General features: G+C 52.5%; 7 protein-coding genes across 7 annotated transcripts; 4 read left to right on the forward strand and 3 right to left on the reverse strand.

The window, feature by feature from the left end:
* Nucleotides 1-881: 881 nt before the first annotated feature.
* Nucleotides 882-3,481, reverse strand: STEHIDRAFT_121502 (NAD-P-binding protein). The gene is made up of 5 exons (XM_007304216.1): nucleotides 2,760-3,481; nucleotides 2,170-2,664; nucleotides 1,625-2,045; nucleotides 1,334-1,559; nucleotides 882-1,261 (listed from the first exon to the last, which is right to left on the reverse strand). The coding sequence occupies exons 1-3, from the start codon at nucleotides 3,004-3,006 to the stop codon at nucleotides 1,747-1,749; spliced, it is 1,041 nt and encodes a 346-aa protein (XP_007304278.1). The 5' UTR covers nucleotides 3,007-3,481; the 3' UTR covers nucleotides 882-1,261; nucleotides 1,334-1,559; nucleotides 1,625-1,746.
* Nucleotides 3,482-3,829: 348 nt separating this feature from the next.
* STEHIDRAFT_57786 (DUF1640-domain-containing protein) lies at nucleotides 3,830-4,991 on the forward strand (the record flags this gene model as incomplete). The annotated part of the gene is made up of 4 exons (XM_007303950.1): nucleotides 3,830-4,318; nucleotides 4,410-4,709; nucleotides 4,848-4,878; nucleotides 4,942-4,991. 4 exons carry the CDS (start codon nucleotides 3,830-3,832, stop codon nucleotides 4,989-4,991), a joined length of 870 nt encoding a protein of 289 aa, XP_007304012.1.
* A 336-nt stretch (nucleotides 4,992-5,327) lies between these two features.
* STEHIDRAFT_156914 (guanylate kinase) lies at nucleotides 5,328-6,141 on the reverse strand (the record flags this gene model as incomplete). Its single annotated transcript, XM_007304217.1, has 3 exons — nucleotides 5,328-5,615; nucleotides 5,736-5,938; nucleotides 6,006-6,141. The coding sequence occupies 3 exons, from the start codon at nucleotides 6,139-6,141 to the stop codon at nucleotides 5,328-5,330; spliced, it is 627 nt and encodes a 208-aa protein (XP_007304279.1).
* A 207-nt stretch (nucleotides 6,142-6,348) lies between these two features.
* Nucleotides 6,349-10,289, forward strand: STEHIDRAFT_97286 (kinase-like protein). Its single transcript, XM_007304218.1, has 10 exons — nucleotides 6,349-6,446; nucleotides 6,545-6,622; nucleotides 6,717-6,839; nucleotides 6,981-7,077; nucleotides 7,287-7,392; nucleotides 7,460-7,796; nucleotides 8,040-8,180; nucleotides 8,558-8,691; nucleotides 8,919-9,511; nucleotides 9,590-10,289. Exons 1-9 carry the CDS (start codon nucleotides 6,420-6,422, stop codon nucleotides 9,400-9,402), a joined length of 1,527 nt encoding a protein of 508 aa, XP_007304280.1. The 5' UTR covers nucleotides 6,349-6,419; the 3' UTR covers nucleotides 9,403-9,511; nucleotides 9,590-10,289.
* A 1,308-nt stretch (nucleotides 10,290-11,597) lies between these two features.
* Nucleotides 11,598-14,221, forward strand: STEHIDRAFT_79123 (DNA ligase/mRNA capping enzyme; the record flags this gene model as incomplete). Its single annotated transcript, XM_007303976.1, has 11 exons — nucleotides 11,598-11,813; nucleotides 11,876-12,319; nucleotides 12,387-12,586; nucleotides 12,661-12,761; nucleotides 12,833-12,885; nucleotides 12,959-13,321; nucleotides 13,388-13,481; nucleotides 13,547-13,614; nucleotides 13,697-13,788; nucleotides 13,908-14,022; nucleotides 14,087-14,221. Coding segments are annotated over exons 1-11 (1,851 nt in total), but the record flags the coding sequence as incomplete, so codon positions are not given.
* A 5,047-nt stretch (nucleotides 14,222-19,268) lies between these two features.
* On the forward strand, nucleotides 19,269-20,439 carry STEHIDRAFT_57744 (SAICAR synthetase; the record flags this gene model as incomplete). Its single annotated transcript, XM_007303949.1, has 5 exons — nucleotides 19,269-19,415; nucleotides 19,506-19,719; nucleotides 19,788-19,837; nucleotides 19,907-19,943; nucleotides 20,012-20,439. 5 exons carry the CDS (start codon nucleotides 19,269-19,271, stop codon nucleotides 20,437-20,439), a joined length of 876 nt encoding a protein of 291 aa, XP_007304011.1.
* A 178-nt stretch (nucleotides 20,440-20,617) lies between these two features.
* On the reverse strand, nucleotides 20,618-22,773 carry STEHIDRAFT_121505 (zf-ZPR1-domain-containing protein). The gene is made up of 5 exons (XM_007304219.1): nucleotides 22,570-22,773; nucleotides 22,383-22,503; nucleotides 21,578-22,299; nucleotides 21,344-21,487; nucleotides 20,618-21,249 (listed from the first exon to the last, which is right to left on the reverse strand). Exons 1-5 carry the CDS (start codon nucleotides 22,729-22,731, stop codon nucleotides 20,755-20,757), a joined length of 1,644 nt encoding a protein of 547 aa, XP_007304281.1. The 5' UTR covers nucleotides 22,732-22,773; the 3' UTR covers nucleotides 20,618-20,754.
* Nucleotides 22,774-22,840: the final 67 nt, after the last annotated feature.

Genomic DNA, 22,840 nt, shown 5'->3' on the forward strand with positions numbered 1-22,840 from the left:
TCTTTGCTCAGCACCATTTATTCGTTCGTATGCACTCATCATGCCATTGAGCGCCCTTCCAGTCGAACTCTTGATACCTATATGTCGAGTCCTGCCTTCAAGCAAAGACCGTGCCGCTCTGTGCTTGGTCGACAAGCGTTGCAATGTGGCGTGTACGACGTCCTTATACTACTGGATTAACGTGAAACAAGAAGCAAAACTTCTCCTCCTGTGCAATACTCTCCAGGCAAGGAAGGATCTGGCTCTTTCTGTCAAACATTTTATCATCGACACGACATGGCTTTGGAGTCGAAGGGCTTCTTACACTGAGTAAGCTTCTGTTCTATCATGTTCGACTTCACTCGTGAAGTGGTTGATATTGTCATGTAGGCCGATGATCAGTCGGGAGGTCATGGAAGATTTTCGCCCTGTTTTGGCATCTTTCGTCAACCTCGAAAGGCTTGCGATACTATGTATCGAGCATTACAGCCCGAGGCAGCTTTGTGCCTTATTCCAGCCCATGCCACGATTCCCATTTCTTCGCCACCTCGACCTGAGATTCATACTCGATCAGTTTGTTTTAAACTTTATTAGGCACCACTGCGACCTGGGTCGATTAGAGTCGATCGGACTGGAACATCAAGACTACATAAGGATGTTTGTACCAGAAATAGCCTTGACTATGCAAGACCTCATGCAAGGACCCGTGGTCGCCCCTCCTTCCTGTTCAGCACTCTATTGCACACCTGTTCTTGCACCTCACCTTCTCCCGGGGTCTCACTTCACTCGTGTCAGTATGTACTGGGATATCTCCCAGAACATCGAGGAGCTGGAGCCCTTGATACCTGGCCTAGTGAGGGCTATGGAAGAATCCCGTTCACCTGTCGTCCACATTACGTATTCCACACCTAGTCACAACTGGAACCTCGCGTTTGTGTCACTCGCTGCTACCCAGCTGACGGCCCTCGAATATCTGTTTATACAAAACAACGTATACGGAGGAGAAGATTGGCGCTCGGACGGGGATGCGTTCATAGTCACCACCATATCATGTCCGCGTTCCTTCTCCACGACCCGGATTACACTGACTTATTCTTGCCCAAGGCTCCGGTACACGAAAAAATGCTGCAAATATTACCCGCCTTCAAGGCTTTAAAAGTCCTGCGATTCGAATCTACCGATTTTCATGTCAGACCTCGCCGTACATTCGATGACGACTTTGCTACCGCGCGTCAGTGGGCTACACTTTGTCCTACGCTGGTGTACTGCTGCCTCCCTTTGAGTGCGTTCGTCTTTGTCTGATGAGATTCATGATATCCCGAGCCTGACGTTCCTTCTCGCATCGCATAATTAGCACACACGAAGTGGATCCGGCACGAATCCTTCCCATTTTTTGTTGCAGACATCTACATCCAAAAGGTGCATCCTAAGGGGTATACTCCGCCATTGTGGGACAAACGGTGGTACGAAGAAGAAGACGACTTCGCCGACGCGTTCGTCCAACAGTATGCACAAATTCGAGCGGCTGGTATTCCGGAGATTGTCAAGAGGTTGTACAATCAGGAGTATCGGCCTGGAGGGTGAGTTCAGATCCAGAACCGCGGTCAGATGATATTCTCACACGATGAGGCTGACGATGGATTAGGTTGTGGCAACCGTGGCATGGAGTGGGCTTAGGAGCTTGATATTCATGAGACGAAAGCTTACGATAACTACGACAATAAAAAGCAAAACCTTCAAACAGGCGCGCTATCCATCCCCCTCAATTTAAATGAAAGCCTCTGCATTTGCTAGCACTGACTCTTCCAAGCTCACGAACTCATCCTGGCCAAACGTCTTCAAAAGCTCCACGCTCCTCGCTCTCGTCTTCACCGTGCTGAGATCCCTCGGGGCGTTCGGGTCGCCGGCGGGTATGTTGCGATTGGGGAAAGCTTTGCGCAGGATAGTGAGGAGGTCGACCCAGTTGAAGGGCGCTGCGTATGCGAAGATGCGTTCGGATTTGACGTCTGGGTTAGTCAGAGCGGCGACGTGCAGACGGGCGGTGTCTCGGACGTCGACGTAGTATTCTGTATCAAAAATAAACAAAACAGCGATCAGCACGCGAACGATGCGTCGACGAAAACGATTATGTATGGTTTGCGGGGAAGAGACTAGTGCTGGGTTAGGATAGGTTTAAATGTGGAGACTCACGAGGTCCCAAAACGGCCTGATATTGCTCAGCTTCAGGGGCACCGTTGAGGATATAGCCCACCCACTCTGCCGACGACGACCGATGATTCCTATCCAACAACGGCCCAATATTCGCATTCGGTAACACCGTACTCAACTCAAACCCAGGCTTTTCCTCCTTCACGAACTTCCAGCACGCCTTCTCCGCCTCCGTCTTCGACGCTGCATACACATTTCTAACGAGTTCGAATGGTTGGGCTGGTGGGTTCTTCGCGCCCTCCCAAGCTAGCTTGACGGCTTCGTCGTTCCATACTTCAGGTGTCAGTTCGAGGGAGACACCGGGTTTGGCGGTGTGTACGGCGGCGGAAGAAGAGGTGACTACGACGCGTTTGACGGTGGGTTGTTTGGCGGCGGCGCGGAGGGCGTTGAGCGCTCCGTTGACGGTATCGGGGATGACGACGTTAGGGTCATTGGAGAGGGAGAGGTTGGCGGCGATGTGCGCTACGGCACTGACACCTAACGAGGAACAGTAAAGTAATGTAGTGTGTAAGTGAAAGCGATCGAGACTGAGACGGCGTAGAGATGGATCGCCAGATAGAAAGGGACTGCACCTTTGGCCGCCTCGTCGTATGCGCCCTCGGCACTCATATCCGGAACGACGACCCCCTCGAACTTCCCCGGTCCGTATTTCTTATCGAATACATCCTGCACCCATTTGAACTTGGACGCGTCACGAGCGGTGCCGCGGACTTTGTAGCCTGCGAGGAGGAGCTGATCTGCGACGTGAGAGCCGATGAAGCTGTTCACGCCTGTGACGAGGACTGTGGAACCGTGTGGGATGGCGGATGGTGATGACATGTCGAGGAGGAAGGCAAGGGACGTGGACGTGGACGTGAAGGAGGGGGGCTCGAGCTATGAGATCCAAGACTCATCGAGGTCGTTCCTTTATACGATTTTCGATAGAAGAACCGTAAGTCTCCATCGTTGGTCCATTAAGCCCATGAAAGTCGTTCGTTCCCAGATCAGTTGCCGGAAAGACTCGTAACCAATGGTCAGCGATGGCGACGTGAGTACAAACGCTGCCTGCCAGTGACCCGTTGCATATGTAATCTAGATGGCTCAGTCAGCAAAGGTGGACGCAAAAAAAATGTTCCCTATCCATAATTGACGCCGAGATGCCCGTCGAGGATGCGTCAGACAAGAGCACCCTGAATGGCCCAAGCCCAATGTCGACACTGATTGCGATCGATATCGCGACACGGAGAACCTAGTATGCCGCAGTGCTTGAGTGGCAGAGCTGTTGTCATTCAGACCGAGCATCAATAGAAGGTCCAAGCCGCCCAGGTCCGAGAGAAAATACAGCATGGACGGTAGCAAAGACTTTTGTATTGTGTTCAAGCTCAAGAAGACCGTGCCCGCAGAAATTTATATGGTGCATGTCCGTGAACAAGGTTGAACAAGGTCGAACGGCCGCTGCTGCCAACTTGAAGCGCTTGACAAGGTGGCGCCTGTTGTGGCGAGCCACGTGGCCGGCGGCCAACAGGGGAACGCTGGAACGCGTCAGGTCACCCATCTTCATCCTCTTTCCACAACATTCTCTGTCGTCCTCTCCCTCAGTGCTCATCATTAATACCTGACTTATAAGTGGAACTATCAGTATTAGTCTAATATCTAAACAAGGATGCTGAAAGTCTCCCGTACCGCTTTCAACAAAGCCTCGGGCAGTGTCCAAACTCGCCACACTGGCACTCTGAACTCACCACGTTCCTTGCACTCGAACTCTCCATCGTTATTATCAGCGTCATTTCACCACTATCATCCAACCACCTCAATAATACCCACCCCGACCTCGACTTCCAAGTCCAAGCCCAAAGTCCTCTCGCACCATCTTACCTCCCCATCCCTCTTCTCCTCATCACCCCTCTCTCACTCCCACCCCCTCAGAACTTCACTCACACCCTCACCCACCCTCACCCACTCCCGCGACTTCCACGCGACCCCATGTGTCTCAGACTTCCACTTCGACACGCACCATTTCGTGCAGCGTCTCGAACGGGAAGGCCTGAACCGCGCGCAGGCGGAGGGAATCATGAGTGCTATGGCGGAGGTCATTGATGAGAGTATAAGGAATATGACGAGTAATATGGTCACGAAGGCGGATCAGGAGAAGGTACATCCATCTCATCTCTGCTCGTCTTTCGCATGGGATCTCTCGAAGTTGATTGATACTCACCGTTTGTTGGTTGGTGCACACTGAACAGAGCCACTACACCCAACAAGTCGACTTCGCCCAGCTCAAATCCGAATTACAACTAATGGAGAAAAACGACCTCGCGATGATCAAAGCGGAGAACGACCGGCTCGTGTCCGATCTCGAGAAATTGAGGCAGAGGCTGAGGGAGGAGATTAGTAGGACGCAGGGAGGGGTCAGACTGGATCTGAATTTGGAGAAGGGAAGGTTGAGGGAGGAGGCGAGTCGGCAGGAGTTGAAGATGAAGGAGGTGGATACGAGGATCGAGCAGGAGATTGCGGGGTTGAGGGCGGCGATTCAGGGGTCTAAGGTGGGCTTTCTTCTTCTTCCTTGTTTGTTTTGTTTCTGTTGCGGGAGATCAGACGAAAGCTTGGGGTGCTGAGTTGATGGAGTGTTTGTGTGATGAAATGTGTGACTGATGGGCTCTTCTTTTTTTGATGCATGATAGGCTACGACGCTGCAGTATCTTGTTGGTTTCGGTGAGTTGTCTGTTCGGGTCTCTATTCATCGTGATTATCGTACTGAACTGTTCATCGTTGCAGTCACCGGTTGCTCAGCTCTGCTGATGGCCTACCTTCGCTTCCGGCTTTGAGCGGGCTCTTCCTCATTGTTATAGACTTCTTATACCACTACGACAATTTAACGGGAGCGCAATATACGGCAGATAGATATAATTGAGGCGCGATTCCCGGTATGTTCCTCTATGTGTCAGGTTTGCAGAGAGAAAGCTAATTTCAACGTATGGACGATCGACAGGGGGACGGTCGATCTATGTATACGTGTAGTAACAATGACAATATTAAAGTTGATATCACCGTTCTCGAAATTGCACTAAACCCGAGAACAAAGAAGAAGAAAAAGAAAACAGTACAGAATCTAGTGCTTCATCTGGTATCGACATCAGCCCCCCGTTCGTATCAACTCAGCATCAATCGTCCAACGGCGGCAACGCATCTCCGACGATCTCCTCGCCCAACGCGACCTTCCTGAACAACTCGTACGCCCTGTCGAGATCATCGTTCACGATCACGATATCGTGCGCTCCGGGCTCCTTGGCGTACGCGATCTCTTTGAGTGCGGTGTCCATGCGTTTGGAGACAGCAGCCTCTGTCTCTGTACCGCGACCGATGAGACGTTCGCGGAGGGCGGAGAGGGACGGAGGGGAGAGGAAGAGGTAGACTGGGTTGAGGTTGGTCTGTTTGATCTGGCGCACGCCCTGCGGGTTTTGTGTGGCATAGAGTAGCAGTGGTGGTAGTATTCATTCCGGATCGGGGTGGTTTGCGCGATAGGTGCTGGAGCATGAGAGGAGGGGAAGAAGGAGAGAGTAGAGGCCTACCTGGACTTCGATGTCGAGTATGCATCGTTTGCCGAGGTTGGCGATGTCTCTGACGGCCTGGATGGACGTCCCGTAGAGGTTTCCGGAGAACTCTGCGTGCTCGATGAACCCTTTTTGGTCTACGAGGGCGAGAAAAGAGTCTCGTGTGACGAAGTGGTACTGGACGCCATCTTGTTCTCCCGGGCGTGGAGAGCGTGTGGTGTCTGCCACGATACGATGTGATGTTAGTCGAGAGCATGGAAGGATGGGTTTTTCGGAGCGACTGCGTACGTGAGACGGAAAATGCGAATTTGTCTGGGTAGTCTGCGAAGAGACGTTTGAGGAGGGTGCTCTTGCCGGTTCCCGAAGGCCCTGAGAGGACGAGCGGACGGAAAAAGTTCTTCAAGGGCTGCGAGGTGGCCTGCATGTTGTGGGGAAAGGTATACAGCGAGTGTGGCGCGCCCTGGCAACAAGAACGCGCACGTGCCTGTGCGCGCAGCTTACGTCAGCAGGTGGCGGCGAGTGAGCGGGCAGAGGCACGGATTCCCACGGGGTGTTGTGCTCTACGCTAGCTCGCGAACGTTCTCGCCATCGACCAACATTCATTTCCCGCCCCCTCCACGCCCGACCCAACAGCAGTGGCCCACAATACTCCGCTAATACCCCCCTCGCGCGCGCCCCCGTCCTCAAAAGTCCTCGTCTCTCATGGGTGCCGTCTGCTGCAGGCCTACGGCAAGTCTCCGCTTCCTAATATTGTCCATCCCCCACCCCGGTTCCTACCCGAGTACAAGTCCTGCATAGTGACCGAATATTGCTCGTGCCGTTTACAGCCTATAGACTTTGACGGAGACGTCAATCTCTTCCACTTTGTTCTCCTCAGATGTGTTGGCAAGGGTGCCTTTGGAAAGGTACGTCCCTTCTTGGATCGCAGCTCGCATTGCCCACCGATTCCTCTTTTCTTTGCCGTACTTGGTTGGTTGGTTGGTCGGTCTGCGGGAGTAGGTTCGCGTCGTGCAACATAAACAGACGAAGGACCTATATGCGCTCAAGTACATCAATAAACCGAAATGTGTGAAAATGAAGGCGGTCGCGAACATCATCCAGGAGCGCAGGTTACTCGAGGAGGTCCGCTTCGTCTCCCCGCCACTCCTCTTTGTCTTGCTCTAACTTTGTACATTCTGTCTATGTCCCTGCCGACGACTTCTCACTCGCCTATCCGTATCCTACTCGCGCGATCCACCTAAATATCTTCGACCGCGGCCGCAGATCGACCACCCCTTCATTGTCAACCTGCGATATGCCTTCCAAGATGACGAGAATTGCTTTTTCGTCCTCGACCTCATGCTCGGCGGTGACCTTCGATGTCAGTCCTCCCCTCCCCCTTCCAATTTTCCCCAGTTTCGTCCCAACGATCCTCGGCTGTCAACTCGCTGTCTCCCCCTTCGGTACCTTTATAAGCCTGAATGACTACTCCTTTTGGTCATCCTCTTTTCCGCCCGCTAACATGTTTCTTCCCTCCTCCCTCGGCAACGTCGGCGTTCATTTCACATTTGCGTTTCTACTGTGGTGTAGTCCATCTGGAGCGGTTAGGGTGCTTGCCAGAAGATACGGTACGGTTCTACGTTGCGGAACTCGCGTCGGCACTAGTCTACCTGCGCGACAAGCGCATCATGCATCGGTCCGTCTCTCCATTCCTCTCTCCCTTCCTACCACCCTCTTACCCGTTATTCGTCTACGTCCAATAGAGATCTCAAACCCGACAACATCCTCCTCGACGAATCCGGCCACGCCCACATCACAGATTTCAACATCGCCGTACACTACACCGACAAACGCCTCCTGACCGGCGTCGCGGGCTCGATGGCGTACATGGCCCCCGAGATCCTCGCCAAACGAGGATACACGTATCCCATCGACTGGTGGTCCCTCGGCGTGTGCGCTTATGAGCTCGTGTTTGGGCGGAGACCGTTCAGAGGACGGACGAATTCGGCGCTGACGCATTCGATATCGAAGGATCCGTTGAGGTTTCCGGAGGGCGCGGAGGAGAAGTGTTCGAAGGCGGGCATGCAGTTCTTGAAATGGGTGAGTAGTGTGGTTTCTTTTCTCCCCTTCCCTTTCTCTTTCATGCATGCGTCAACATCGCGTTCTTCGCGTTTGGTGGCTGTGTTTGGGGGGGTATAACTGTTGCGAGCCCAGGTGGGGATAAGTGCAGGACTGGAAACCATTCATGGATTACAGTCGCTGTCATGTCAGGCGGCCAGCTGCACCCGCTCTCGTTATTCGTCCTTGGGCGCTTACTGACCTTACTCGGTTTGATGCAATCAGACACTGGACCGGGATCCATACAAGCGGCCAACATGCACACCAGCGGCAGATTTCGACGAGGTCAGACGGCATCCGTGGTTCAAGGACATCGACTGGGGTCTATTGGAAAATAAGCAAGCCCCACCGCCGTTCGTGCCTGACGTGAGTTCTTCCTTCATTTTCCTCACCACCGTCTTTTACTTTTATTTCCGTTTTTGTAACCCTACCGCGGTTATTTATGGCGCTCCGTCCACCGTGTTCGTGCTCGGTTCTTTTTTCTATTTCTATTTTTGATGTTGGCCTTATCGTCGACCACTCTTCCTGATGAGGCTCGGTTTATGTGTTGGTCGGAACGATTGCTGACTGATCCGTTTTCTCGCTACGTTTTTCGTCCGCCGCGGGCTTGATCCTTGATGGGCCATATACATGAAACGCCATCATATGGGACTACGGACTACTCTCTTTGGCGGCACAACCAATTACGATTGACGATGACCGGATGTATTTGGATCTGAATTCGGCTGTGGACGCTGTAACAGTCGAAGAAGGCAAATTTCGACGCGTCGCATGAGTTAGAGGAGTTGTTGTTGGAGGATAATCCGTTGAAGGCGAAGGCGAGGAAGGGGAGGGATATTAATACGCTGAGTGCGGAGATGAGGCAGATGGAGGAACAGTGCGTGTTGTTTCTTTTTTGTCCTGGATCATTCGTTTCCGCCACCTTCGACGTCGACATCGACATCCGTTCTAGTTCTGTTGTTGCTGCGTTTTGGACTGTTCATGTGGCTTTTTTGATGGTTGTGAACTCGACCAACTGATCTCTTCGCTTACCTGTCTCCTATCCCAACCATTCGTACTCCGCTCCGCCTGCACCCCTCGGCCCTCCCTCTGCCACTCCCACAGATTCACGATCTACGACTTCAGAATGATGCACCGCCGGTCATACTACCCACACAACGTCTCCCAACAAATCGTCTCGACCGTCACCGCGACCTCTTCCTCCGGACTCGTGACGACGACCTCTCGGCCCGTGACGCCGGGGACGATCGACCCCCGGAGCGACTCGGTGATGGAGATGCATGGGAGCGATATTGGGCTGGGGGCGGCGGAGTTGAAGGGCGGACAGCCTGGGTTCGGGGTCGAGGAGGATTTGGATGAGGATGGGAGTGGGGTGCATAGGGTTTCGGGGGTGAGTGCGGGGCAGAGGGAGAGGGAACAGCAGAGTGGGATGAATGGGAATGGGAATGGGAATGGACATGCGGGGGCGGGGGCGTATGGGGCGGGGCAGACGTATGGAGGACATGAGGGGGTGGTGGGGAATGGGAACGGTAACGGGAACGGGATGCAGATGAGGGATTTGAGTGAGAAGGGAGGGTATGCGGAGTAGGTGGTGGGCGAGTGTAGGGGAAGTTAGCGGATCGGATTTATGACCCACTCTTTTCGTGTGTGTTTATCTCGCTCGGATCGAGTCTCTGGTTCTGTGTGTTTTTATCTCTGTGAGTGTCATCGTCTGCTTAGCTCAAAATGTGTGTGCTTATGCTGATTGATTGTCGTCTTATTTGTTCGTCATTCAGCTCTGCTGTGGATCCCCTTTCGAGCGGAGCGCGTCCTCCGTCGCCTCATATAATACTCATACCTTCTTTATTTGTCTCGTTGCATCATATACGTCTTCCATCTTAAGCTTCCTTCCCTCTCGTTCTCGTCTCTCTCGACTTTTCCACCTTACACTCACTCATGAGTAACCCTCCTCGTGCCGTACTACCACACTCTGACCCGTCTATGCTTGTCAGTCTCGACTCGCTCCTGGGACTCAGTCGGGATGGGGTGAACGGTTCTCTCCCCTTTCTCCTCGATACCTCCGTTCCTCCTACGTTCTTACCTTCCTGCCTCATTTATCACTACTACTCTCCCCTTTGTCACGCCCGCTAACGCCCACCCGCATCGCCTACCACCCACCACCACCCTTAACCCCCATCCACATTATATTTAGCACGATAACAACACAACACATAACATAACATAACAGCCATTGCATGTCTTTCCTCTACTCCTCTCCTTTTTTCTATCGTTTCGCCTCTCTATCGTCTCCTTATTCCTTTCCTTTCCTTTTATTCTTTGTTGTTTGATTGTTCGCTCGATCGTCCTCCTTTTTTCCTCTTTCTTACCGGGTCACTCTTGTGTTTCGTTTCGTTTCATCTACGTATCTCTTATCTCTCGGTCGTGGTCGTCTCCTCTTTCTACTTTTCTATCTTGACTGTTTTATTCTTTTTTTGTTGTCCTCTTCCTCTGCCTTCGTTACTCAGACTGTTACTCTGACTTTGATTCAAGAGTTGCGTGTCGATGCCGATGATCGAGTCGAACTAAATCGTATTTCGTAAGACGCTCGTTTTGTCTCTCTTTTGATTTTCGTTGGCCATCGACTGTGGCGAGGAATTAACCGCAGAAGTGACAATGGGGATGTCTGATTCCGAGCCTGCCAGTGGATGTTGGTGGTTCCGAATCTTCCATCTAACTCACATTTGGTGGTATATTTACTACATATGTGCAGCAGGATGGGTATTACGTTGGAGAGATCAAGCTTCGAGCTTTGATTCAGGAATAGTGTGCCTTTAGTAGGGCATGTGCATACTACTCTACTCGTCACGATGGGCGTGGGCGCTTTGCCCACGCAACTCACCTTGACTCGTCGAGGATGAGGATAAAGTTCTTATTCCCAGTAACTTGGACTCAGAATGAACTTGGTCGAACTTCGACGGTCAACTTGCTTGCGTTATTGTCCTCGAGGCGGTGATCATGACCCTGAAGTCTGCTACCTGAAGGGGATAGCGATGTGATGTGGCCCGGCACTTGGGCGTGCCAATGAGCCCGAAATGAAATGGTTGGCGACGCGTCCCGACGCGTCGCGTGTTTTCGGAATCGCGAGCACGCGTTTGTTGACGCCGACAGCAGGATCGATGGACCGTGTGTGCGTGTAATACTTGGGTACGGCGCGTCTCCGGGTTTTTGGTTCTTACTCTCTGGTGACACCGTGGTACACGCGCTGTGTCCATCGATATCATTCTAGCGACACCTAGCGACACCCTCTTGTCTTGATCGTGTCACCTACCTGAGACGAAACCTATCTTGTTAGGCGAGAGCGCCGTTGTATATAGTTCGTCTTCTTAGGCTTTGGACTGGCGCATAATCGCGTCGCGTCGCGTTCGGTTGTTCTTCGTGTCTATCGTGTTTTTCTTCTGCGCTGGGCGACGTAGTACGCGATGTCTACGACTAGGAGTAGTAAGGATGCGAAGGCATCTGGCGACATACTGTTTTCCTTGTGAGTTCCATCATACCCCTTCACGCCTTCTCAGCCCGCCCGCCCTGCCTCTCTTCTTTCAGACCTCTGACTGACGCGTCTCGCCACCCGTGCATCTCAACAGCCTCGTCTCCCTCTTCCGCCGAATATCTCAAATATCACCCCGCCCATCCACCACTGCCAAGAGACCCGGACCGACACATTTTGATTACCCAGCCTACAACGCCTTCAAGGCATTCATCACTAACGACGTGCATCACCAGTTCGGGGACCATCGCGCCCTGAAGACTGGGACTACCCTGGCTGTGTTCAGGTTAATGTTTCCGGATGAGGATAAGGAGAGGAAGTTTGGAATGCAGGAGAAGGTGTTGGCGGAAGCGTTGGGAGGGGTTTTGGGTGTGGAGATGGGGAGGGGCGGGAGAGGGGAGGTGTTGAGAGAGTGGAGGGACGGGGAGGATTGTCTGGGAAAGGTTGTGGGTGATGTTGTGTGGGAGAAGAATCCGGTGAGCAGGTTTTCCGAATTACATTGAATATAGAGCTGATTTGGCGTGTTGGAATCGAAAAGGATGAAGAGGCTGTCGGCCCATTGAGTTTACTTGAGGTGGATAGCTTACTCTCTGAACTAGCGGCCCTATCTATATGGTCCAATTCCTCCTTTCGTTCGACGTCGACAGGGTCCGACTCCCCTGGACGCCGTACTCGCAAAGAAATTCTCCGAACCCTCTACACAGACCTCCCGCCCAGGGACGCCTGTTATTTAACTCAGATCATCCTCAAAGATCTCCGACCGGTTCTGTATCCTACGCCAGGCCGGACCACCGCCGAGTCGTTATTGGGGTTCAAGAGCGACTCGGTGAAGATGCTAAGTAAAGAGGATGCGATGAGACTGTGGGATGATACAGGGATGATGAGGAAGGCGTTTGATGCGCGAGGAACGTTTGAAGAGGCAGCGCTGGTTTTTGAGGGTGGTGAGGAACAGGTAAACCCGGTCGTCGGGAAGAAACTGCAGGTTCGACCACCTTCATTTATGACATTATCCTGCATCGAGAATATATTCTTATGTCATCGTGACACAGATCCCGAAATGTGTCAAGGGCCAAGGTTGCAAACAGGCCCTCCGTCATTTCAAGGATGCCTCGACGGTGTATGCGGAAACGAAGTACGACGGCGAACGCGTGCAGTTGCACTTTTGGCTCGATGAGCATGGGGTGTCGCATATCAAGATTTACAGTAAGAGCGGGAGGGACTCAACGCTCGATAGAGCTGCGTTACACCCGTACGTGACGGTGTACTCAGACAGGTTTGTTGCATTTAGGAACTAAACTGATTTGAAACCGCTTGTGTCCATAGATTGATACGGGATGTGTTGCAGCCCGGTAAGCATTGGCAGAAGAGCTTGATTTTGGAGGCGGAGATGGTTGCGTGGTCAGACGAGTTGAGTCGCGTGGATGGTCGGTTGACTCTCTCCCTCTCCATTAAAAACAATGAGCTCATCCGGATATTTTCCCTTTCATGTTCACAGAATTCTGGCGCATCAGAAGCCTTGTAGAATCGACTGCTATTGGCGGACGTGCGGTCATGCGAAGACGGTCCGTCCAGGAGACACAGGAGTGAGTGTCACAAATTTACCATACTTCTTAATTCATAGCGCTACAAATGGAGGACTTATCACGCTCACAGTTCACAATGCTCGATAATCTCCGACGCCTCCGACTCCGACACGCGTCACCTCTCCCTCATCTTCTTCGACGTCCTCCTCATCGACTCAAAATCCCTCCTCCCAATGCCCTACACCCGCCGGCGCACCCTTCTCTCCTCCATCGTATCTCCCCTCGAACACGGTCGTGTCATGCTCGCAGAGAGCTGGCCCATTGATATGAGCAAAGGTATGGAGGAAGGTGCGAGGCAGCTGAGAGAGATTTTTGCGGGCAGTTTGGCGGGGTTCGAGGAGGGGTTGGTGTTGAAGGATGGGGATTCGGGGTGGAGAAATTGGAGGCGGCCTTGGGTTAAGGTATGTGATGTGTCTCCATGTTGGAACGCAGGAAAGTCGCCACAAAGACTGACCGATTTATGATAGCTGAAGAAGGATTATATAACGGGGTATGGTGACTGTGTTGATATGGTCGTTATGGGTGCTGGGTGGGACAAGGACAGAGCACGAGAACTGAAAGGTGTGTTTCATTTGCTCGTAGCATATTTGAACTAGCACGCTGACTGTTACCTTTTGCGTGGGCAGTCGGACCAGAGACATTGACGACGTTCTATCTCGGGGTTCAGACCAATGATAGCGATACCAGACGCGACGTACGGATATCTTCCTTGTCCCTCACGAACCTGACCGCATCCTGACTTCATGCGTCGTGATTTCTTTCTTGTCGACCCACAGCCCAAAATAAAGCCACACTTCGAGATGTTCATGCTCGTCTCCTACGGCTTAAGCAGGGAACAACTCGAAGATGCCAATTTTCGTCTCAAGGGGTACGATCACACAGCTTGGAATAAGGATACCACGAAGGCATGACCCTTTTCTTCCTTCCTCTATATGTCACTCAGAGGATGCTGACGGTTGGAATGCTGTTTCGCTAGCTTGAACGCAGTCTTCCATACACGTTCGCCTACTCGAAAAGGCTCCCACCTCCGACGGTCATGATGCACGAACCGCTCTTAGCTGAAGTATTCGGCGCTGGGTTCACGAAGGATCGAGGAGCTAAGGTAGGATCTAACCTAGTCTGCCATTCTTTCTCGAAACTTCAATATTCACTCTCGATACACATAGAACTACACCCTCCGTTTCCCGCGCATGACCAAACTCCACCGCACGAACGAACGCTCCTGGCGTTCTGCAGTCTCCATGTCCCAATTCGACAAGCTGGCACATGAAGCAGTAGGCAGGGAGAGTTCGAAAGATGAGGCGAGCAGGGAGGTCAGCGATTTGTGGGAGATGAGTATGAGGAAGTCGAAGAAGGAGATGGAGAAGGAGGTGGAGGTGGAGCAGAAGGAGAAGGAAGAGAGATTGAGAGATCCGAAGAGGATGGAGAGGGTGAAGAGAGAGTGGGTGAGGAAGTTGGAGGTTACGGACGGGGTGGTGCGATCTGAAGTCAGGGTGCGTGAAGTGGGTGACGGAGGGCGAGAGGACGATAATGGTTCGATGGAGAGGGAAAGAGAAGAGGACAGCGATGATCATGATGATGAGCAGGGTGAAGAGACACGGGGGCTAGAAAGCTCGAGGCGGACGACGAAGGTTCAAGGAAGACCGGCGTTGGGATGGTATAGGACTCTGGGCTCGATGACCAACCTCGCATTGCATCATGCTCAAGCAACGATGCCGGAGAAAGTCACTGAAACAGTACCGTCCGCTCCACGACCAAAGTCCTCATTCCCATCACCTCCGTCCTCTCCGCTCCGTCCTCCGACATCTGCGAACAGAGGGTTGCAGTCTCATTCTGGTCCCGTTGCTGGCGTGATGTCGACCCCGAAGAAAGGGCGTTCTAACGAGGTGGAGAACGATAGCGCTTCGGAACGTGGAGCTGTTCCTAGTGCCTCGAAAGGCAAAGCAGGACGTATAAGTCTGCAAGCTCCTGGGACGCCTACAAAGTCGAGGCCAAGGCAGCAAGAGCATGCAACTGGTCCTGCGGCGTCTTCAAGTCGGGCGGCTCTCCATGCGATGACCTCAATGCACACCGGCTCATCCACTAGGAAGCCAGCTCAGGACCCACATTTCAAGCCTTCAGAATATTTGGGCTCTGGTATTCGCGCAGAGAATAATACACCAGGTGAGCTTCCCGGTGGAGTGGCTTCTTCCACTCTGCGTCGCAAGCGCGAAGCGCCGCAAACACCAGATACAAGTCCACAGGCTCCTCCTAATAAGAAGGCCAGGATAGTTCCGGAACAAGTAGAAGAAGAACAAGAGAAGCGGCCAGAAGAAGGATCGAACACAGCCAGCCTTCTGAAAGCTTGTTCAACCTTGGTAGCTTCAACCAGTCGACCAGGACCTTCAGAGAGCAGCCCTAGTCACGATCGAGGACTTGAACATCAGCCGACACTCATTACGGCCAAGGCACGAGGTTCGACCTCAAGTGTAGATACCATCCGACTCGCACTTCCATCAACACCAGGAAATGTCCAAGTAGCCACGAAGGCGGGCTCCAAACGTCTGCACCAGACTCGGACGTCTGGCTCAGCGTCGGTCTCGTTTTCTGGAAATTCCCCTCGTGTCGAAGGATTACCGGCCCCCAGCCAATACACCGAGCCCTTCCGTGCTTTCCTCTCCGATACTGTCGTCTGGTTTGGGGCTCCTTCGACCCCCGAAGGTTCCGAAACCACGGTGTACCGTCCACCGTGGCGTCGCTCCTCCGAGGATATCATCGCACCCTCTGCTCGAATTGGCAGCTTCGACGTTTTTCTTTCGGCTTGTGGTTGGGGTGCTGCTCAGGCACACCCCGGAGTTCGCTCCGAAAAGGCTACCAAGGGGATCATGCTCGTAGACGATACTTCCGAGAGGGGGTTGACGTGGAAAAACTATGGCTTGGATACCGTCAGGCGAAGAAGGGACAAGAACGCGGGACCGGAGAGTGCGATATTGCAGGAAGGGGATAGGAAGGAAATTTGGGTCTTCGATATGCAAGTCTTGAGGAAGGGAGTGTTGGAGACGGTTAAGGGTGATTTTGAGCAGTTTTTGATCTACCGATTTCGGTGAGGCGGGTTTGTCTGGATGATGGCAGAGGAACGGGGTAAGATTATTTGAGCGTTATTTAGTCGTGATTTATCGTCTGTTTATGCATCGATTTGAACACGAAAATAAGTACCCTACATCTCCACAACACTGACAAATCAGGTTTTTAGACTCTGCGACGATGTTAGCATTTATATAAAGCGACACTCAGAGTCGTGTCAGTTCTAGCAGTAGTTACTCGGAGCTGATAAGAAGGGGTGTGGACGGTGTCGTCGGAAACCTCCGAGGTTTCTCAGGGTTTCTCGACGTGTCATAATTTGAAATCAGGCACTTGACGCCACTCTGCCATTGCCACCTCCCAGCAAGGGGGTGGCAAGCGTAAAATTCTGTACCGGATCTTACCTTTCGCGTTTAAGGCCTCACCCCCCTCCCCCCTCCCCCCCTCGAATATTTAAATGATTTTAAAATGATTTATTTAATACTTTCACACAACATAAAAGATCAAAACGGAGGGTTATTGTGGTATCAACTCATTGCTTTGATGAATGTCGGTGTAACCTAGCCTAAGGCTAGGGGAGGGGATGACCGACGTCGACCGTAGCTTAACCTAGCCTAGGCTAGGGGAGGGGATGACCGACGTCGACCGTAGCTTAACCTAGCCTAGGCTAGGGGAGGGGATGACCGACGTCGACCTTAGCTTAACCTAGCCTAGGCTAGGGGAGGGGATGACCGACGTCGACCTTAGCTTAACCTAGCCTAAAAGTATTCATTATTATCCTTTTTACACTCAAAACATCTTCTATTCACAGTTCTACCAGCACTATGTACAAAGATAATCATATATGAGCCCCAAGAACCCTCCAAATGGCTGCCGTAGGACCTCCCGTAATGTCCGGACAGTTCACGTTTAAGGGCCCTCCGGGCCCCCCTCCCCCCCCTACATCCGGTTTTTTATTTTATTCCTGCCACCCCCTTGCCTCCCAGTCCACCATTCTGTTCTGTGCACCCTCATCGAGAATAAGGGCTTTTTCGAACGGGCCGGTAGAAAATGCGACAAGCTACGTGAATCTCAGTCCGCTAATCCACGCGGACCGGTTCGGAGTTCTTTCTTCCAAACCAACTTTGAAATTCATAATGGTGCCAAACAACGGCACAAACACTGCGCTCTCCGTCTCCTTGCAGCTCTCCCTTTTTGTTCCCCCTCATCCCCTTCAACTATAGTACTCTAGCGGTAAACGCGCGCAAAGCGATGCAATTTTCATGCGAAACAGCCCAGCGGTTATCGAGATAAGCGCCATTTTGTTCTCTCAAACACGCGCCACAGCTCTTTGTGGGTCCCAGCATTCGCTGCCAAATGCGGTACAATGCCTTTATCTCTGGGTGCCGCGGCTTGCATGCGGTGCCATCAGATAAGACCTTCTTTTGTTCCCTCATGGGCTCGGACTGTTGGGCCTCGTTATGTTTCTCCGCTCTATTGTCCCAGTGCCTCTTGCCGGGAGGAGTTTGAATCGTTTCTCTGGCATATAAAGCTCCACCTGAGCTCGCTTATGGTCTCCCATCTTCTCTCTCCTCTACCACCACCATCTCCTCCCTCCCGCGCCGAGTTCGACTGGACCCTAGGTGAGTTACTTCGACTTTTCTTTTACACTCACTCGCTCTACCCTTCCTTGCCTTCAACCATCCTTTACCCTCTGTACATTATCCACGTCTTTGGCCGCGAACGTCGTCGCTGTTGTTGCACACGTCCGCGCAGTCCCCCTTCATCGCGTTGACTGCTGCTCACCAATGCCGTTCTCCTATTTCGTCTCACACCCTTTCGCGCCGCTCCTCTCCTTTTTAGAGTTCACTATACTAACTCGTCTTCATTTGCGCAGGCCGCCCTATTGGATACCGGTATCAAAACTCAACATCAAGACCTGAAGCCGGGACCGTATCGGATTGGGATTGCTCGCGACGCGATCGACAGGCCATGGGCCCGGTGTCACGGGGATGTACGCAGAGTCGCGTTGCGTTGGCCTCAAGAACCTCGAGGGATATGCAGTGGCTTCCCAGGACATAGTCCCCTGACCCCTCATTAAAGGACATGCCGGCCAGTGTCGCGCATCGTCCTGGGGATGGTCCAATTTTTGAACATGCTTGACCCCCTTCGGGGGTGTCGCTTTCTCTTTTTTATGTCTCCTGGTATGGCGTCGGCCTCTTCGTGGCTCAGGGGATTAGTACCTCTTCGGAGGGAAGCTAACAGACGCCCCCCGCTCGTTGGGGTTCTCTCCCCCAGTTCGGCACGAGCGCCGTGTCCTGCCTTTGTGGCCCCCGTGCGTTACCTTTCGTTTGGGCTTTAGCCATGATATTGATTGTATGCTCACGTCGATGTGCTTGTATAGGAATGACCCTCAAACGGGCAAGGCAGAGAGAGAGAGCCTTTGGACTGGAGTATTCTGCAGATTCCCCTTCGTCGGACTGGCCACGGTACGCCCTCTTCCGGCCACAATGGAGCTGACGTCCCGGCATTATCCCCTGCATTACCTTCTTGGAGGTCCTGATCCCTAGTGTGCCCATCGTCGTCGTCGGTGGTACCGGCCGTGCGTGCGACGCTAATAAATGACCCTAACGTGGGCAAGGTAGAGAGAGCCTTTGGATTCAAGTCTTCGAGGGACTGGCCATGGTACGCCCATCTTCGACCACAATGGAGCTGACGACTTGGAAATTATCCCCTGAATTATTCTGGAGGTCCGGATTCGTGGTGTGCCCATCGCCGTTGCTGGCGGTACATACAGTGTATGCGCGACGCCAATAATGGACATTTTTCTTTCTTCTTTCAGACTTTCTTTGACTTCGTTGGGTGGAGTTTTCGCACTTCTAGTGTATTCTACCGGGGCTATGCCTCCCTTTTTCTCCTGGTATGGCGTCGGCCTCTTCGTGGCCCAGGAGACCAGTACCTCCTCGGAGGGAAGCCAACAGACGCTCTTAGTAGTCTGGCCCTGTATTTCCGTTCCTGTATGCAGTACTATATACGATGTTCAAACGATGTTTCTCTTTGATTCTATTATCGATGTGAATTATCTTGGAGCGTTTGAGCCTGAAGAAAGAAAAAAGCCGAGCTTAGACAGGACGACATATTTTCATGGCGGGAGAGAAGAGGAGAGAAGACGATAAATATCATCTTAGTTGGATTTTTGCAAGAATCCAGCGTGTGGCCCCAAAAACGTGTGTGGCGTAGAGTGCCCGCCACTCAGATATTTTGCTTCAGGCCCTTTGCGAGTCACTTCCACCATCCACTCCGACAAAGATGACCGCGCTCCTCCACTCTGACCTGCCAGGGCTCACGCTTCTCTCAAAAGGCAAAGTCAGAGACATCTACTCGACTTCCTCGTCCGACCATCTCCTCTTCGTAGCCAGCGATCGTATATCTGCATACGATGTCATCCTCCAAAACGTCCGTCCTGTCTCTCGAAGCAATCTCTGCTCCTCATCTACGCCCAACACCTCCTGAGGCACACGTTCCTGATGCTTCGCACTGCTGTAGGGCATCCCGGACAAAGGCAAACTCTTAACGGAGATATCGTCGTTCTGGTTTGAGATGCTGAAGGATATCATTCCTAACCATGTCGTCACGACGAATATCGACGAGATGCCGGAGGAGGTTAAGAAGTATAAGGATCAGCTCGAGGGGCGGACTATGCTCGTTAAAAAGGCAAAAGTGATCATGCTCGAGGCCATTGTGAGGGGTTATATCACTGGTACGTCCCTTCACTTTTGTGCTGCTGTCGTTGTTGTGGCCCGCTCATATTATTCTGTTCGTATTCAGGTTCTGCGTGGTCAGAGTATCAGAAGTCAGGGACGGTGCACGGGATCGCAGTTGCTCCCGGTCTCAAGGAATCAGACAAGTTCCCTACACCGCTCTTCACGCCCTCGACGAAAGCAGAGCAGGGTCAACACGACGAGAACATCTCGCCAGAACAAGGTCTCTACCATCACTTCATTGTCTTTTTATAATCTGCACCCACTGACCATCATCTCTACAAATTGCAGCTGCACAATTGATTGGCAGAGACCTCTGTGCCCTCGTCGAGGAGGTCGCCATCCGGCTCTACAGCACCGCACAAGCCTACGCCCACTCGCGCGGACTCATCCTCGCCGACACGAAATTCGAATTCGGACTCCTTCCCTCCTCGTCGCCTTCAGAACCTGACCAACTCATCCTGATCGACGAAGCACTCACACCCGATTCGTCTCGCTACTGGCCTTTGGACGCTTATAAGCCGGGAGGCCCCCAGGCGAGCTTCGATAAGCAGTACTTGAGGGATTGGTTGAGGAGTGAGGGGTTCAAGAAGGGGTTGGAGGGTGGGAAGGAGGGGAATGGAGAGGGGTGGACTATGAGTGAGGAGGTGGTTAGGGGGACGAGGGAGAGGTATGTTGAGGCGAGGGATTTGTTGATCGGAGATGTGAAGAGTGCGTGAAGTGTAAGGGGAAGGGAGAAGATGGAAGTACGGTATTGGTAGAGAAACAATGTTGTAAGTTGTTGAGAAGTATGTATCTTGTCGTCAATTATTCCCCGTTCAACGGAAGATCTTGTTCGATGATTTACCATTAAGACCCATCGGATCGAGTGCGAACTCGCTTCTACTACAGTTTAACAAGAGTGTGAGCATTGCGGTCTAGGGCTACAAACACCATCTACTGTGTACAAGCATACAATTTTGTTCTTGTCTTCTCGAATTCCCTCCTACACTTACAATCTACACCCAGATCCTCGACGAGACCATCGTTCCATATCATGCCTTCCTCTCTTCTGTCTTCTCCCCTTCCTTCGTCTCTTCTGTCTTCCCCTCCTTCACATCCTCCTTCGCATCCTCTTCATACCCCTCGACCTTCATATCATTCAACCCCAACTCCTCATTCTGCTGCCACGTCCTCTCATAAACCACACTCTCCATATTCGGATCCTCATCCGGCGCATATATATTCTGCAAATACGAATTCGCAAGCGGATCGTCCAATATCAACGTGAACGGACGTTCCGCGCTCTTCACCTCCTTCAGCGCGCGGAGGAATCCTTCGAAGGTGGTGTGCCCCGCGGCGTCGCGGACGCTCGAGTCGCCGCCGTCAGGGACGGAGAGGTTGCTGAATTCGCCGGTCTCGAAGACTTTGGTGGAAAGCTCTTCGTAGACTTGGTCGAGGATGCCTTCGAGCGTGGTGAATCGGCCGCCGAGCGTGCCGGGTTGGAGGACGAGGTCGATTTCGGGGATTGAGAGGCCGCAGGACTCGCTCTGCGATGACGTCGAAGGTAACGTAACATATAATGTCAGAGTCAGAGTCAAAATGTGGACGGAGAGGGGAAAGGAAGAAGGAATGGAGACGGACCTTGAGAATGTCTCGACTGAGGTCCTCGCGGTCTTCGACTTTGAGTGTGATTTTTTTTCCGAGCTCTGAAATGGCGGCGCCGGATTTGACTTCGTTATCTCTGTACCCGCATCGGTCACAATTTGTGGACATGATGAGAATGTCCTATTCATAATGCCCATCGTAGAGTAAGGATCAACACGGTCTATATCAAGCTTTGAAGGTGATGATTTTGGTTGGGAAAGGGAAACGCACCTTGAAATATGGGATCGACACCTTCTTCATCAACGTATCCAGATCGTGTCCACAACTCGAACAAATCCCCTTAAACACAAAGATCTCCTCGTTCTGACCATCCGCACCACCACCAATCCCCTCTTCACCCTCGCCTTCACCCTCAGCACCCTCCGCCACACTCTGCAACTGCTTCCCATCGCCATCTTCCGGTGCTTGATCTGCTGCGACCAAGCCGAGAGCGATGTTCTGTTCCTTCGTCCGATGATACGTCCGGAGGTTCCACTTCGGATCCGACATACTCTGCACGAATTCGATAAACGAGTTCCCACTCGGATCATCGAGCTTGATCGTAAACATGGGCATAGGCGCATCCTTCTGCGCCGCCTTCAATAAGTCCTTCTTTCCCAGCTCACCACCCTCGACCGATCCCTTAGCCTTGCCCTCCCCATCCCACTCATCCTCATCGTCACCGTTGTCAGCCAAAATGAGCTTCAGCTTGTCGACTAGTGTTTGAATCTTCGCATACGTTTCCGGTTCTTGGATCCGACGGAGGGGTTGGTCGAGAGAGAGGTCTCGAACGATGTCACGGACAATGCCTTCGACGGTCGTTAGTTGGCCTTTGGAAGGTGGAATCGTGAGTTCGTATTCGGGGAGGGTGACGGTGCATGTTGCGGATTTGACGACTTGGCGGTCGAGGTCGGAGCGGGCGAGGATGCGGGCGGTATAGACTGTTCCTTCGGCTGTGGCACACCACCAAGTTAGGTCTTGAACCTCAAAATTGTGGAGTATTGGAGATGGGGGATGGGAGAGGAGAGGAGCGTACGTCGGATGGAGCCTGCGGATTGGATCTCGTTATTCTCGAACCCGCAGTGTTCGCAGCGGAAGGACATGATGATGACTTCGCGAAAGTAGGGGATGGAGGTGAGCAGCATCCGTGTCTGGCCCTGTGATTACACGGGCACAATGAGTGGTGAGCTATGCAGTGATGCGTGCATGATATTGACACGAACCTGTTCTCTACAGGACATGCACAGAGATTCAATAACTTGTACGGCACGCTCATCGTCGTCCTCCTTTGCTGGCTCTTCTGCAGAACCCTTCACGTGCTCCGGAAGAGCTTCAGTCTGCTCCGCGATGTCGCGGATGGACGGGAAGAGTTTTTGGTCGGCCATTTTGTGTGAGGAATAGTAGGAAAGAATATAAGTGATGGATTATACAGCAGGCAGAAGTCAGAGACGGAGGATGAGTGAGGAGCCAGTCGGTCGGGCCTGTCGAAAGATT

Source organism: Stereum hirsutum, assembly GCF_000264905.1.
Source record: "Stereum hirsutum FP-91666 SS1 unplaced genomic scaffold STEHIscaffold_7, whole genome shotgun sequence".
In the NCBI taxonomy this organism is placed as follows: Eukaryota; Fungi; Basidiomycota; class Agaricomycetes; order Russulales; family Stereaceae; genus Stereum; species Stereum hirsutum.